Source organism: Acipenser ruthenus, chromosome 24 (genome assembly GCF_902713425.1).
Source record: "Acipenser ruthenus chromosome 24, fAciRut3.2 maternal haplotype, whole genome shotgun sequence".
NCBI classification, from domain to species: domain Eukaryota; kingdom Metazoa; phylum Chordata; class Actinopteri; order Acipenseriformes; family Acipenseridae; genus Acipenser; species Acipenser ruthenus.
This window is the reverse complement of record NC_081212.1, coordinates 260,030-274,017: the sequence shown is the minus strand read 5'-3', so window position 1 is coordinate 274,017 and position 13,988 is coordinate 260,030. Positions and strand designations below refer to the sequence as shown.

At 41.2% G+C, this 13,988-nt stretch overlaps 1 protein-coding gene across 8 annotated transcripts in view; it reads right to left on the bottom strand.

Annotated features, from left to right (window-relative positions):
* Positions 1–13,988, bottom strand: part of LOC117962447 (BCAS3 microtubule associated cell migration factor-like) — a 172,755-nt gene that overhangs the window by 10,696 nt on the left and 148,071 nt on the right. For 7 of the 8 annotated variants that reach the window (XM_058997808.1, XM_034907479.2, XM_034907480.2 and 4 more), the window contains exon 23: positions 1,254–1,421. In XM_058997808.1, coding sequence (XP_058853791.1) covers positions 1,254–1,421 — 168 coding nt within the window. Of the gene's footprint in view, positions 1–1,253; positions 1,422–13,988 lie in introns of those variants that run through there. The other variant, XR_009308369.1, reaches the window with a different exon arrangement.

The following is a 13,988-nucleotide window of genomic DNA, read 5'->3' as shown; positions in this document are numbered from 1 at the left end:
GTTAATCTAATGATGCAAAAATAGAGACAGAACCAATTACAGAGAGGACCAACTCGGTGCTGCTGCAGCGACTGCAAATGAATAGGTACAAATCAAATTACTGGCTAATAGACGCACTACAAGAGGGGCAGTCAATGCTAAACGCATTACAACCTTGTGACCTCGCTGCTCCGAGCAGCAGAATCCGCAATCCGACTTCCATCTTCCCTCACAAATCAAAGGGACTCTTGTTCACTTAAGTAGCAGAAGAAAGTGCCGTTGCTTCCTAAACGAGTTAAACATTTGGATTGTCAGAATGGCAATTTCCCCTTTTGGTTTCAATGTAAAATGACCTCATATATTATTTTAAAACCTTTGAAATTTACCAAGTATATCAGTGCAAGAACTCTATGCTACAGACTAGACACACAAAAAAAGAAAGAACTGCCGCAGCTAGAAGTGTGAAGGGGTTTGTTTACTTTTTTTTTTTTTTAATTTATGCATCGTCAAAAAATAAGGACGTCTGTAATAAATGTGCTGTAGTCCTTAGTTGTATTAATTCATAGACAAAACAGCCAAGTATGCAAGTATCCTTTCAACAGTGGCAGAAAGCAGTTTGATTGTTTCAGAAACATTCCTTCACTAGGCTCCTACTTTAATAACGTGTCACTTTCTCAGAGCACTTACTGAAATTGAATACGACATCTTTACAGCCTGAACGCTCGCCTCCTGCTAGTCTGTGCAGGAAACTTGTATTAATTCACACTTCACTGCCCCCCTGGATTATCTTATTTTATTTTATTTTTTGGGTTCAAACTACTCAAGTGCTTAATAAAAATAACAATGCTGCACAGCAAGTGTCAATAATTCAGACAATGTAAATGAGTGCCAACTGAATTCATATAAAGCAATACACATGACACACAAAATGAACTCAGCATTAATTCATCATGAACAAGACCATTTAAAAGAAGATCAGCAGTTCACCCTGCTTAAAGAAAAAAGCAAAGATCCTAATGAAGCTGGAAAACGCAAGCCCTATTTTAGAGAGTACCTGTAATAAGAACAGCAACCCCCTTAGTGAGGTGACTGCTGGACTTCAGTGCTCCTAAAACTTCCACACATAAATAAGAGCTATTCTTCTTGGGTTTTACATTGGAAAAAGGCATTCCAATTGTTTATAATTCTTTAAAGAGAAGTGTGGTGTTCCAGTCCCCCCGTGGTACATCACTGTATGTTGGACAGTAGGTGAATTTCCCCTTGTCAGTGCTTACCTGTCCCGGAGCAGACAATGTCCCTGCTAGGGGACTCCGACATGGCGTCTGCCAGCCTCTCGCGGAGTCCTTCCTCCGTGCTGTCGATGGACGACATGTGACGCAGCCCGAAGCTCTCCGGCCAGCTGCCGCACACCTCCAGCAAAGTCACGCTGCGGTCAAAGGTTCCTGCGTGAGACCGGGGGAGAGGCACAGTCAGAATGTTAAAGGGGTGAACCCCGTCAGGATCTGGGAACTCAGGACTGGGGTCAAATTACATTATTTCAGCAGCTTTACAGAAAGACAAACCGTGAAAGAATTACAAATATCCCCCCTGTAACGTGACCGGCAACGTCAGATTTAACTTGCAAACGACAGATGTTCTGACGATGTAAGCAGCATCAATACATGAAGAAGAAGAAGTGGTAGTCTTTCAGACAAAAAGTTTGAAACTCATCCATTTACTAAAAATGTTGTATTTTTTCAAAACTTTCTAAAGTAAAATAATGAATTAAATTACATTTTTAAGTGTAGGTTTTTTTTATTTATTTATTTTTATATAGTGTAGATTTTTCTCCAGTTTCACTTCAAAGGACAAATTAACATTTGAGGTTAGAAATCAAGCCCAAAAAGAAACACAAAGCTTCAGCAAGCACGTAGTAAATGTGGCCCTTGATGTTACAAGCAGCACTATCAACTAACAAGAAGCTGATTCCGAGTTCGGCATTATTAAAAAAAAAGTATTCAAAGTTTGCAGCACTGGAGCAACAGATAATGAATAAATCAGGCCCATATATTGTCTAGCTTGTGTAAGCAAAGTCATAGAGGTGAGGAACAAACAGGAAAGGAAAGAAAAAAAGAAGAACGCCAGCCCTCCATTCTTTAAAGATACCGAGTACATGAAATACAACCGGGTTATCGGTGCTCGAGTCCCGGGCTTTGATCAGCAGGCAGGAGCTATCTGCACTTGTACAGCAGGGCTGCTCAGCCTCACAGCACACTCTTTAACACTGACAGCTGCTAATAGACAGGGTGAGAGAGCAGGGCCAGCGGCCGACGGCCCATCCTCTGATAGGGCTGCAAACGGCCACCACTATCTGCTGGTAAACACTCTGGAGGCCAGGAAGGCCAACGCACCTCAGATAACTTTACAGCACTTCACAGTGTGCAGGGCGGGCGTGTGTGTGTGTGTGTGTGTGTGTGTGTGCGTGCGTGCGTGCGTGTATGTGTGTGTGTGTGTGTGTGTGTGTGCGCGCGTGTCTGTTTGTCTAGCACTCAGGCTGAGACCTTGACTACCTCACAACTTTGATAGGAAACAATGAAAACAAAAAGCAGAGCCAATCGTGGAGAAGTTGAGAAATATTTGTAAATGCACTCACTTCCTGGAAAACAGTACGGCTTTTGCTCCTCACAAGTATAGGGTAATATGAGAAAAAACATATATATAAAAAACCAAGGAAAACCACCTACATTTCTACGGCAGTTCTTCTGCAATACAGAAATCAAACAAAAAAACAAAAAAACAGTGAAGTGAGCTGTTTTAATACTTTGCTTTTCTTTCTGCAGAAGTGACCTGGAAGGAGACGAAGCGGATTGAGAAAGGGGTCTCAAGATTCGGGGAAGGGAAATGCAAGATTTATTATGGAAAGCTGCCCCTTAAGAGGAAGGACAGCGTTCTGATCAAGGACAGGTGGAGGACCATGAAAAAGGCTTCAGATGGCTTAAAGTAGTAGTTTAACGTTTGACAAAATAAAGTTATAGAGTATGCTTCTGTATTTGTACGTATTTGCAATCATTGCTTGGTTGTTTAGCATTAATAGGGTAAGCTTGTTCGTGTGTGTGTCGTCGTTTATGTATCTATACCCTTTTAGGGCTTGTGATTATTACTGTTATTGTTATATTAAAGCATATTTAAAGAAATAGAAACGTTTTCATTGCTTTATATAGTTCTTAGGATTTGTTGAGAAAGGGTGTATCATGTGGGTTGTCTTACCAAACAGAGTCTTCACTGTCTCTCTGGAAGGCAGGTAGACTGAATTGCTGAAGACCACATTTTACACCTTTTTTTCTCTATAAAGAATTGATTTAAAAAATATATATATATTATCTGTCACAATGCAAACATAACCTGTGGTGCTTTATTCCCCTTTCCAGTCCTCAAGGACTGACCGATTCCACAGTGGCATGTAACACTCAGGACAGTAAATGATCTGAGTAATAGGGGCAGAGGCAAGGTGCAGTGCTTGGTTTCTGTGGCACTCAATGGTAAAAGTACATCAGTGAACACTTAAATGAACTGTGCATAATGCAATTGGTTTTATTACAGGTGGAAATTGAATGATGCTTGTAAATAATTTGTTTTATTCTGTATCAGTTCATTAAACTCTAAAACCTCTTTGTGCAGAAACCAGCTGTTAAATTGGAGGTCCCCAAGTCGTTCCACCACATGTGTAGATGAGTGCCATGTCATGTGTGCACACAACGTACACTCTGAATAAAGCTTGCTAATGCAAACCCACATTCAGACTCGGCACAGTTGAAAGGTGTTATTATTACGTGCGGCATCATTTCTTGCGATGAATTGGGAGGCACAATATTGTTTCTTCCGTACTATCAAACTGTAACTTGAGAAGCAGAAGCAGCAGCAGCCCGTGTCCAGATATCTTGTGAACAGCAGCAGCAGCATTCCTTGTGAAGGGTTGCAGAGAACGGGTTCACAGCAAGGAGCTTCCTGGGACACTTGACTGACAGTGTAGTGCTGCCTCTGCAATCAGGCCCTGAGAGCCGGCAGAAGTGTTCAGGGCGACGTGCGAGTGTTAATGCAGACGTGAGCTCCAAGGATTAACACAATGAGAGCTACCTCATCGAAAAGCATCTCCTTCGCACTTTAATTGCATTGCAGTTTTAAATAATTTACTCCCTTTCCATCTAGTCCGCTACCAAAGTGTTACTAATCCCATCAATACACTCAACATTGGAATTTCTTACAGTCTAGTTCACACAAAGCACAAAGCGCCTCGCTCCAGGCTCTGCACCCTTTATATCCATCTTAAAAGCAATTCCTGGATTTCTGAAGGTCAGGGAAAAAAAGGTTTCTTGCAATTAGCTTTACAACTTCAAGTAATCTTATTTTTTTTTCCTCCAAACCTAACACAGTGGTTTTAAGTGCTCTTTACTGCTATAGACTTCAACAAGGATGTTTCCTTTAGGTTCTACTGAGACAGACTCCACGTCCATACAGTGCGCATGGGGACGTCTGCTCTTTCCTGTTATAGACTTCCACAAGGACATTTACTTTAGGTTCTACTGAGAGAATAAGGACAGACCGTTTCAACAAGTGTGAAGTAACTGAATCACTGCCTTGCTTTTCAGAAGCCACATTCCAGTGATAACAAGCAACAGAACTGGACCTAATGACATGTGTGTACAACTACACAATGCCAATAACACAGCAGTGTAGCCAGGGATTAACAGCTCTGCCTTGGATGTCAGGGCATCAGCCTCTCCAATGGATGAGTCTTGAGGTCACAGAGAATCACATCATCAAATTTAATAATATGCTTTAAGATTTACTTTTGGTATACAATCCCGATATAATAACGTTAAGACATTGAGATGGAAAATTTACTTTCAAACAAGCGGGATAACAGTAATGTGATGACTAGCATCAAACAAAACTTTATTAAAACACATGACCATTATTATAATGCAGCAGATGATATAGAAATCAGATTTCTCAGACTCCTAATCACAAATGCCTAGTTTTGTAAGAATTATATAAATTACACTGAAAAGCATGTCAGTTTAGTTTACTAAATTCAAATCAAGACCGTTTGAGGAAAGTCTGAACTCTTGCTTTATAAGCAGCAGCTTGCTTTTAACACCGAATTCATCACGTTGTTGAGCACGCAATTTCCTTTTCTGGGGCCAGCCAGAAAAGCCACATCCCTAATTCTACAACGACCGCTACTCCTTCACTTCCAAACTAGCATCGTCCTTTCACTGGATCCCATTACACTGTCCCCCTTCCTCATTAAACCTCTCGAACCCCAGCTAGACCCAATAACAACACCACATCAAAAGCCTGGTCCGCAGTCAAACAACCCATTCATACCCAGCCTTGCAATACAATTCTTCTGCTTTTTTGTTTAATTTCACGTAGCAGCAGCCTGGCTTAATGGCATGCAGCGTAGAAAAGGAAAGCCTGCACTTGTTTAAGACGACGCAGACTCCTCAGTTCCTTAATGCCTCGGCTCCTTCATGTCGGATTTGATGGCACTGTTAATAATAATGTTAGCAATAGCCCAACGATGATTAAAGGGTTACACTGAGCTTGACACAGTACAGACCCCGAAGGGTGTGTTTACTGACAAACTGCTGAAACGCTCCTGACAGCAGCCGAAACGAGACCAAGCTGCCTGACATTAAAGGTTCAAGCTCTTTTCTTAACACTGGTTGCAACTCTAACACTGCTGCTGTGCAAACGGGTAGATCTGTTCTGGATACAGGCTTGCAGCTGCCTGGGGGAAGGAGCTGCAGTGCTAATGTTTTAAGTAAGTAGTAACTGACTTTCCAATGCCTGCTTGAACATACAAGGCCTAATCTTTGCTCTGCATCAATAATAAACCTTCTGACAATTGCATACCACACCGCTTTTGAAGTGAGAAATTTACAGTTCTGAATGTTAATATTAATCTGCGAAATCAAAATACATAGCAAAGGAATGACAATTGTCTTAAAGCTCTGTTTTATTTGTGTAACCAGGACGATATTGGTTCCACAGGGCTCCTGGATAAGGTTAGCCCCAGACTGAATCGCAAGTCCACAGATTGTTGGTCTGCTCCTCTGCTCCTCAGCCACCTCGCTCTGTTTTCATCTTCAAAGCTGTCAGAGCTGCGTGCAATCCTCCTGGTGAGGGTCATCCCTCACTTGTCATTAATCAAGGTGGGCCTTCCCACAGACAACAGATTCATCAGTCCCGAGTTTCACATCTGAAACTCAATAGCAGCACAGTCTGGGTCACCTGTCCGCACTGAATTGATGACAACCTTTCATTTTCCTCCCCCTCTGCTGTGGGGGTCTGTCTTTTCTCATTGTTAGATAATCCTGTTTTACTTTGCTGCAGCAGCAGGAATCTCTGCAGGGTCCAGCCCTGTGGCCCGTCTGCAAAGCAGAACCCTTTCAACAGGCTGGCACTAGCGGTGCAATCTCCTTATCTCCCCCTAACTGATACGCACTCACACACCTTATATCAGTTAACCTTGTCAATCCGCTCCTGGGATTAGAGAGTACAAGAGTCTGCCGAATTGAAGTCCAAAATGATTTATTTGAGAAATAACTCCATTAAGTTACATGTAAACTGAATTGCAGGGAAAGCACGGAGTTCAATGTTAATACAGAGAGAGTGAGTTGACAGAGCTCCTCATCTTAAAAGGGACTGTGGTCTCAAAAGTGAGATGGTTCTTTTATGCAGTATCCTCATACGTAGGACAGCAAAACAAAAGGATGAAATAAAGCATTTAGAAAAATAAAAAATAAACTCAATAAAGCACTTGCAAAGGTCAAAATCTTTAGCATTCACAGAAGTAAAAGAGATTAAATAAATGAAGCATAGAGTTTGTGATGAAGCCTGAAGCAAGGTGAGTGAAGTGGTGGTGGTGATGATGATGTCATCAGCTGTGCTGCTGCTTACAGGGGCTGGAAATGGACAAGCGAGCCATCGGATCACATGACACTGTACCACTAAAGAAATGGACAAGTAAGCCCTCGGATCACATGACATTGTACCACTAAAGAAATGGACAACATTTGTGTATTAACTAAATATGTGCTTATCATGGGTACTGTATATCCACAAAGCTGGCCATGCAAACTTTAAAATTACATTACACTGTCTGCTACTATATTTCATTTTACAGTAATGCTTGGTTTGTTCATGCCGAGATTTTATACATCTCCAAAATAATTTAAGTATTAAATTATTTAAATGCACACATATCCTGTTGGATGTCATAGCCAAAATAAAAAAAAGAGTTTTTAGTTTAGTGTCACTTTAGCACATGGCAAATAAATAAGCAAACATTATTCCTACATTCTCATAGAAATAGAAAGGCAGGCTAAATCTCATTTGTAATCGAGAGCCTATTTAATTCTCTTGTGATTATGGTCATGGTTCATGTGCCTCCAGTATAAGTGAGTTAGACTGTATGGCATCTTCTTCATCCCATCGATGCAGAGCGATAGTGTACAAGCAAAAGCCTCAGCTGGCCCTCAGATCAGAAGGGAGGGCTGTGCGCCACAAAGTCTCTCCTGAACACATTCAAAGGGTTGTGGCCTTGTCACTTAATATTATTTATCAAACAAATGATGTCTACAGCGTGACTGGCTGATCCGATTGATTAGAGAAATCTGAAACTGCCTCGGGGCTGCCTCTCGTCTCGGGCTATCGTTCGTCAGACATGAGAAGTTTGCAGTCTGAGGAGAGGTAGGTATGAAACAGTATTTAAAGTGTATTAGGAAGCTCCAAGGATGAAACTGCCTTTTAAACACGAGGACTGAGTTCCGGTGGTCTAAGCCACAGGTTACAAAACACCTTTACAACCCACACTGCACTGCAAATGGATACAGTGTTTCTCTCAGAATTTCTATTCAATGGTCTGGATGCAGATTTTCACTGCCCACTGGAATAGTGTGGCATTTCTTTCCTTTTTTAAATAAAAATTGTTTAAAAGGTCTGACTTTGAAAAACATATTGTCTGAAATGGGGTTATACACATTCACTTGCTTTATATGAAATGTTCAATTGAAGTTTTTTTTTTTTTTTAAATCAACCAAGCCCTTGTTATGGTCTCTTTTCTAATCCCATTATTTTCTGATGTGGCTCAAACTACAGAAAGTCTGAAATGTCACACAGTCTTCTAATAAGCCTTCCAAACAGCTTCTGCCTTTTTCTTCTCTTTGTTTCTTAAGCAGCTTTTGTTGAAGACGGAGGCGTATATCTGGGGGTCACCCACACCACAGACAATCAGCTCCACCACAGTACAGCAGGAACCGCTGAAAAGGCTTGCAATCCCATTTCAGAATGAGAGAGTGTCACCCGAGGTAGCTTTGTGCTGCACAGCACCCCACCGGGATGCCTAGCGTGTCTTTAATCTGACCGCTTTACTTATTACAGCAGCCAAGAAAAATATCAGTGTAGTTTCCCCCTTGAAAAATAAAACCCTCTTAAAATCACATTGATTTGAAAAAGACAAACAAAAAAAGGTTTTTGTTGGCAAATATGACCTGAAACTGGTATTTCAATGGAACAGGGCACTTTAAACACAGAGGAAGTTGTGAGGGCATTAGAAGATTCTGAGTGTGTTCAATATGCTGAGCGTCAGATTCACGCAAGGCTAACAGTAGCTGAAGTACAGCACAGAGGAAGCTGTTACTAATAAGAACCCGTTTAGAATTTCACTTGTGCTTTAAGAAGGGGTTCGGGACACTGAGAAGCAAATCTATTGACGGGGATCTGTGCCAAAGCAACAAGATTGCAAAGTACAAAGTCTATTTTAGACTATTTGTAGCCAAAATGAAAAGTTTACAAGAAAGTAACACTGAGCAGTAATGTGTGCAGCGACATCTGGGACTGTAATCAGCCTGCTACTTTCAAGAGCTGCCAAGGCAAGCAGCCGAATAACAAATTCACTTTACAGATCATCGATCTGCTCCCACGTCTGCCAGGGTAAACACTACAAGGCTGTAGTTTGCTTTGTGAATCAGTGTGCTGGGAGCAGGGAAAGGCCAGTCTCCTTGCGTGATGGGCCACTGTCCTGACATCCCCACAACAGGGACACATTCACTAGGCATGGTTACAGAGCTGGCGAGGAAAAAACTATTTAACATTTAAAAAAAATAAAAACTGCTCCAGACTTTGCATTCGAAAGTTGTGCCCAAAAACTCATCGATTTAGATAAATTACAAACAGGATTGTATTGATGAGAGTAGCCTGAAGAGTAGCCTGAAAAATCAAAAGATAATTCTGCCCATTGATTATGTCTTTTTTTATGTAGAAACTCAATGAAATCTTGTAACAAACACAAGCAGTAGCTACCGCAGTTCTGAGAGTGCATTCAGATGTATTTACATTGCACAGTGCTGGTGCTGCCAGTGTATGCTGGACTGCTAAGATTCACGAAGGCAGGGCTTCTGTATGTGCAGCTCTGCGGAGACAGCCTCCATTGAGAATGGCAATGAGCTGTACATCCCACGAGACAGCAACTTAAAACAAGGAAACGGTGAAATAATACACAGGGAACGGAGGGGAAAAAAAGCTTAAAAAGCTCCAGAATCTGGAAACGCACCAAAAAATAAAAAAAACCTTCCAACAAAAGCATTTACAATACCTGCCCAGAGTGTGCCTGCTGGACCGCGTGTTTTTATTTGTTTGCAGATATAAAAGGTACACTCCACCGCTAATTGAATACAATATTCTGTGTGCAATAAAGCTTTTACCTTGCCTCATTACTACCATTACTTTGCTTCAATTAAAACATGCATATTCTTCATGCTAAAAGGTACAGAAAACTAAATGATCAGTTAAAAGCCGTTTAGAATGTTTTTTTTTTACAATGCTCTCTCTACTCTAGATGTATCCTTCACAGTATGGATTGCTGCAGCGTATTTTAAAAAACGACTTTTGTTTTCACCTGTTTATTCACCCATTCCACTGCACAGCACTTATACTGGCTCATGTCAAACTTATCGCAGTCTAACCACCGCTCTCTGATTACAACACTGGCTTTGCATATTTTTTTTTAAATATATACTAATAATAATAATAATAATAATAATAATAATAATAATAATCAGTTTTGGTATGATAAAACTAAAACTAATAAAATAAAAAATCATTGTAATATTTTATTTTCCTTCCTCTCTGGTTTCTAACATTGACAAAGTCACACATTATGAAGGGTATGTTGTGCGTTCCTGATATTGACGTGCCTTTGAGATACACCAGCGGTCCCCTTACACTGCCATCAACATGCACGGGAGCTTTATAGGAGTGTCTGCAGCTTGAAAGATAATGCTGAGCGACTGTTCCTGGGAGTCACCTGCTCAATCTGAAGACCAGGTTTCACGGGGCTGTCCCCTTTTCTTAGTCCTCTTTGGATGAAGAATGATGAAGCAAACAGCAGACACCATCTTCTGGAAAAGACTAAGGGAACTTAGAATGACAAGCAGTGCAACTGCAACCTTCAGCATCAGAATAATACACAATTCAAGCATTCCCCTCCGGGAAATATGATTCCTGTGCACGGGCGTTTAACAGGTGCACGTTGTCTCCTGAGAGCCTGCTTTTATTATCACAGTAGAGAGAAATACTATTTTAAGAACTCTTCTAAAAGAAACGAGATCACACAAGAAGCTGCTGTTTGGCAATATCCAAGTATATTTAAACTCCAGATACAAATTATTAGACGAGTGAACTGTCTGTGAGACCATATATCACATCTCCCACCATGCTGTGCTTCCCTGCCCGCTGTGCAAATTTGTCCAATTAGACACGGCCCCACAGGGTGGAATTCAGTGTGAAATGTGGCTGCCACTGTCTGCAGATTAACTAACAATAAAGTACATTTCACAGACACGCTGCTTTAAAACCCTATCAGTGGCAGGGCAGAGACAAAGGCAGGAAAGCCTCCCCCGTCCCCCTGGGCTGGGATCAGAGGCTGTGGGGATTGGAGCTGGGATCCAGGTAAAGCACACACACCGCTGCTATAGTTCACACCTAAAGCTGTGCTGCCTCACACCACTGCTTCACCGGGCAGCATAACACCCGGAGAAAAGCCAGGATTATCTGTCTAAGAGACTTACATGTGTCATGTGAGGGCAGGTGCCAATTGCAATGTAAATGAGTGGTTAAGAGTATCAGTAAAAACATAGCCCTGCAGTAATCAGAAAAAAAAACAAGTGCTGATTAAATGAAAATTCCATCGCTGAGTGCCGGAACTGCTTCTAGAAGCTGTGTTCCTTTGTGATGCTAATAATAGATACCAATTCTGATTCATTGTTTTACTGCTTGGGCCCCTGACACAATCAAAGCGATACAAATCGATGTTTCCTAAATATATATGCAGGTAAAATCCCCATCATTTCTATTCTGGAGGTACCGGTAAATTAGAAATAAATAAATCAAGATAAAATAAAATAGATAATTCTATGTACAATATGTTTAAGAATAATGTGCTTTTACGCTGATGAGCAGCGTTGTGGGAAATGTGTCTGCCACTGTCTGCAGTTTAAGCAGCTGTAAAAAGAAGACACTTCGCAGACATGCTGCTTGAAAGCCCATTAGAGGCAGGGCAGGGAAACTGCAAACTCCACATCGCTACTCTGAGTGTCTAATGATCACAATGAAGTCACAAACACTGAAACAAACACGGATTACAAAATGAATGATTGTACAGGGTCCTGGTGCTGTGGAACTGGCTTCAAGCAACACCTCAGACTCTGCTCTGTGTCCTTCTGACAAGAGTTCACTGAGGAAACTTGTTTACATCTGAACACCTCTTCACATTTTTGTGAAAACTGGTTTGTTCAAACATTTCAGCAAACAAAGCCCCTGCATGTAAACGAAGCAGCCCATTTCTCACTACAGCTTCAGTAGTAGAAGATCACTGCCTAGATCAGCCAGTGCTAATACCTTCATCATAGAGATACCTTTTAAATGGCTGGAATGAGTAAGTACTGAACACAAGCCACTCTTCGAATCCTGCAGCTGAGAGCAGCTGAGAGCAGCTGAGAGAGCTGGCCAGAGCCCCACTGACACACAAGCTCAGCCAGCAACTTAACCAGGAATCACTGGGCTGCTCACTCGATGCACTGGGGTCTAAACAATGAAGATTACAGCACAGCTATAGTTCCATCACAGTCTACGAAGGTGCTGTGGAGAAGATTGCATTCGCATTTAAATCAGGGCATTTTTTCTTCTTCTTTAAAACAATGTAGGTAAGTAAAAGGTGTAGGGTGTTGATCATGCCTTTAATTGATGTTAAAGTTAGGTTAATACAAACAGTTAATGAAATCTATCTATCTGAAGTGTGCATTCCTATTATAAGCCACAGCAGGAGAATTTGGTCACTGCTGCATTTTCAGGCAAAAAAAAAAAAAAAAAAAACAGCAACAGATAGGATTACAGAAAAAGAAAGTCAAGTCTCCAACTGTATGTGTCTTAAATTAAGCTAACTTGAAAATCTAAAAAGTTGAAAGGTAAAAAGCAGCTGAATTGAACCCGAAGCCCTTCAGCAGCCCCTTTCCTTTTCTCTCCGGCTCTGCCTCTTTTGTTCTTGCTGAAGCGCTGGATTGTTTTGACAGTGCTGAGTACGTTATCTTGTGAGGTAAATCCTCCTAAACCTGGTGCTAATGTCTTAGGGGGTGAAAGAGATTAATAAGGAATCGCTCCAGGGGCTAAGAACAGCTAAGATTCTTAACCCATTTAACCTCCTCTGAGACACACAATCAGATCAGGATTGCACAGCCTCCCGGACACACTGCTGTACTTTTTATAGGTCACATTGATGGAGCTCCCTACAACAGAGGCCTGGTTAACTGATCTTCTCTTTTCTTAATATTAAGACAAACGAGACCCCGGCACAGACACAATGCTACCCCATTAGGATGCAGCCTTTCCTCTCCAAACCAGACTTGTCATCAAACAGGTTTTATTGTACAGATTACACAAAATGAGATCCTATTTTTAATTGCACACGTTTGAAAACCCTGAATCCTGATCGGCATGGCTTTGCGGAAGTCATTTTCCGGTGGTGGTGGTTTTTTTTTTGTGTGTTTTTTTTTTTTTAATGCTCCTGTTTTGGTTCCAGAGGATCGTTTGACAATACAGTGCTAAGAAGTGCAAAAAGACATGCGCTCACAGCTTTCCACTCTCCTGTAATCTCTACTCGTACCTATCTGATGTGAGCAGCGTTTTGTTTCTTCAAGAGCGATGCATGAGGACACATCAAAGCTCAGTAGCTACAACGTGCGCAATCACACCGAAAAGACACTTCACTCATAAAGCTACGAGAGCCAGAGGCCCTGCTTACCGCAGCGCTGTGCCACAAACACAGTGTTAACAAAGAAACAAATTAACACTGAATGTGCATGTCTCTGCAATGTTCGAATCGCTGTGTTTGCTTTAGGTACAAGTTGAGGCCAGATTTCTGCTGATGTGCTTGATTGTACTGTATAAGCAAACCCTCCAGGGTCCTGCCGTTCACAATTACACAGCAGCCTGGGAGCCACAGTACCCTGGATTTATATTATGGTTTACTACCACCAATACATTTTAAGCAGCCCAAATACTACTTGGAGTTCCACCAACCATACAACGTTGGGAACAAAGTAAAACGATGATACCTGCTCGCTATTTCAGTGCTAGATGGCAGACGTAATAAAAGTCATTAAATATATTTCCTTACTGGATGAATATAGTGTTGACACCAGAGCTTGAAATAGATTCTTATGAAAATCAATAGCACAACAGTAAAATATGAATCAAATAAAATGTATACTTTCTGTTCAAACGTTTCAGGATAAAGACCTGTTAAGGCTAAACTAACATACAATGATGCAATCATCAGATTTGACATTATTATTTAATTATGATCCTTAGTGACAAAATCAGTGTAAAAAAATGAGTGTCAACATTCTGGCAGCAGAACAAATCCACATCGCTGAAATTGTTCCCGATTGTGTCCCTGCTGAATTGTA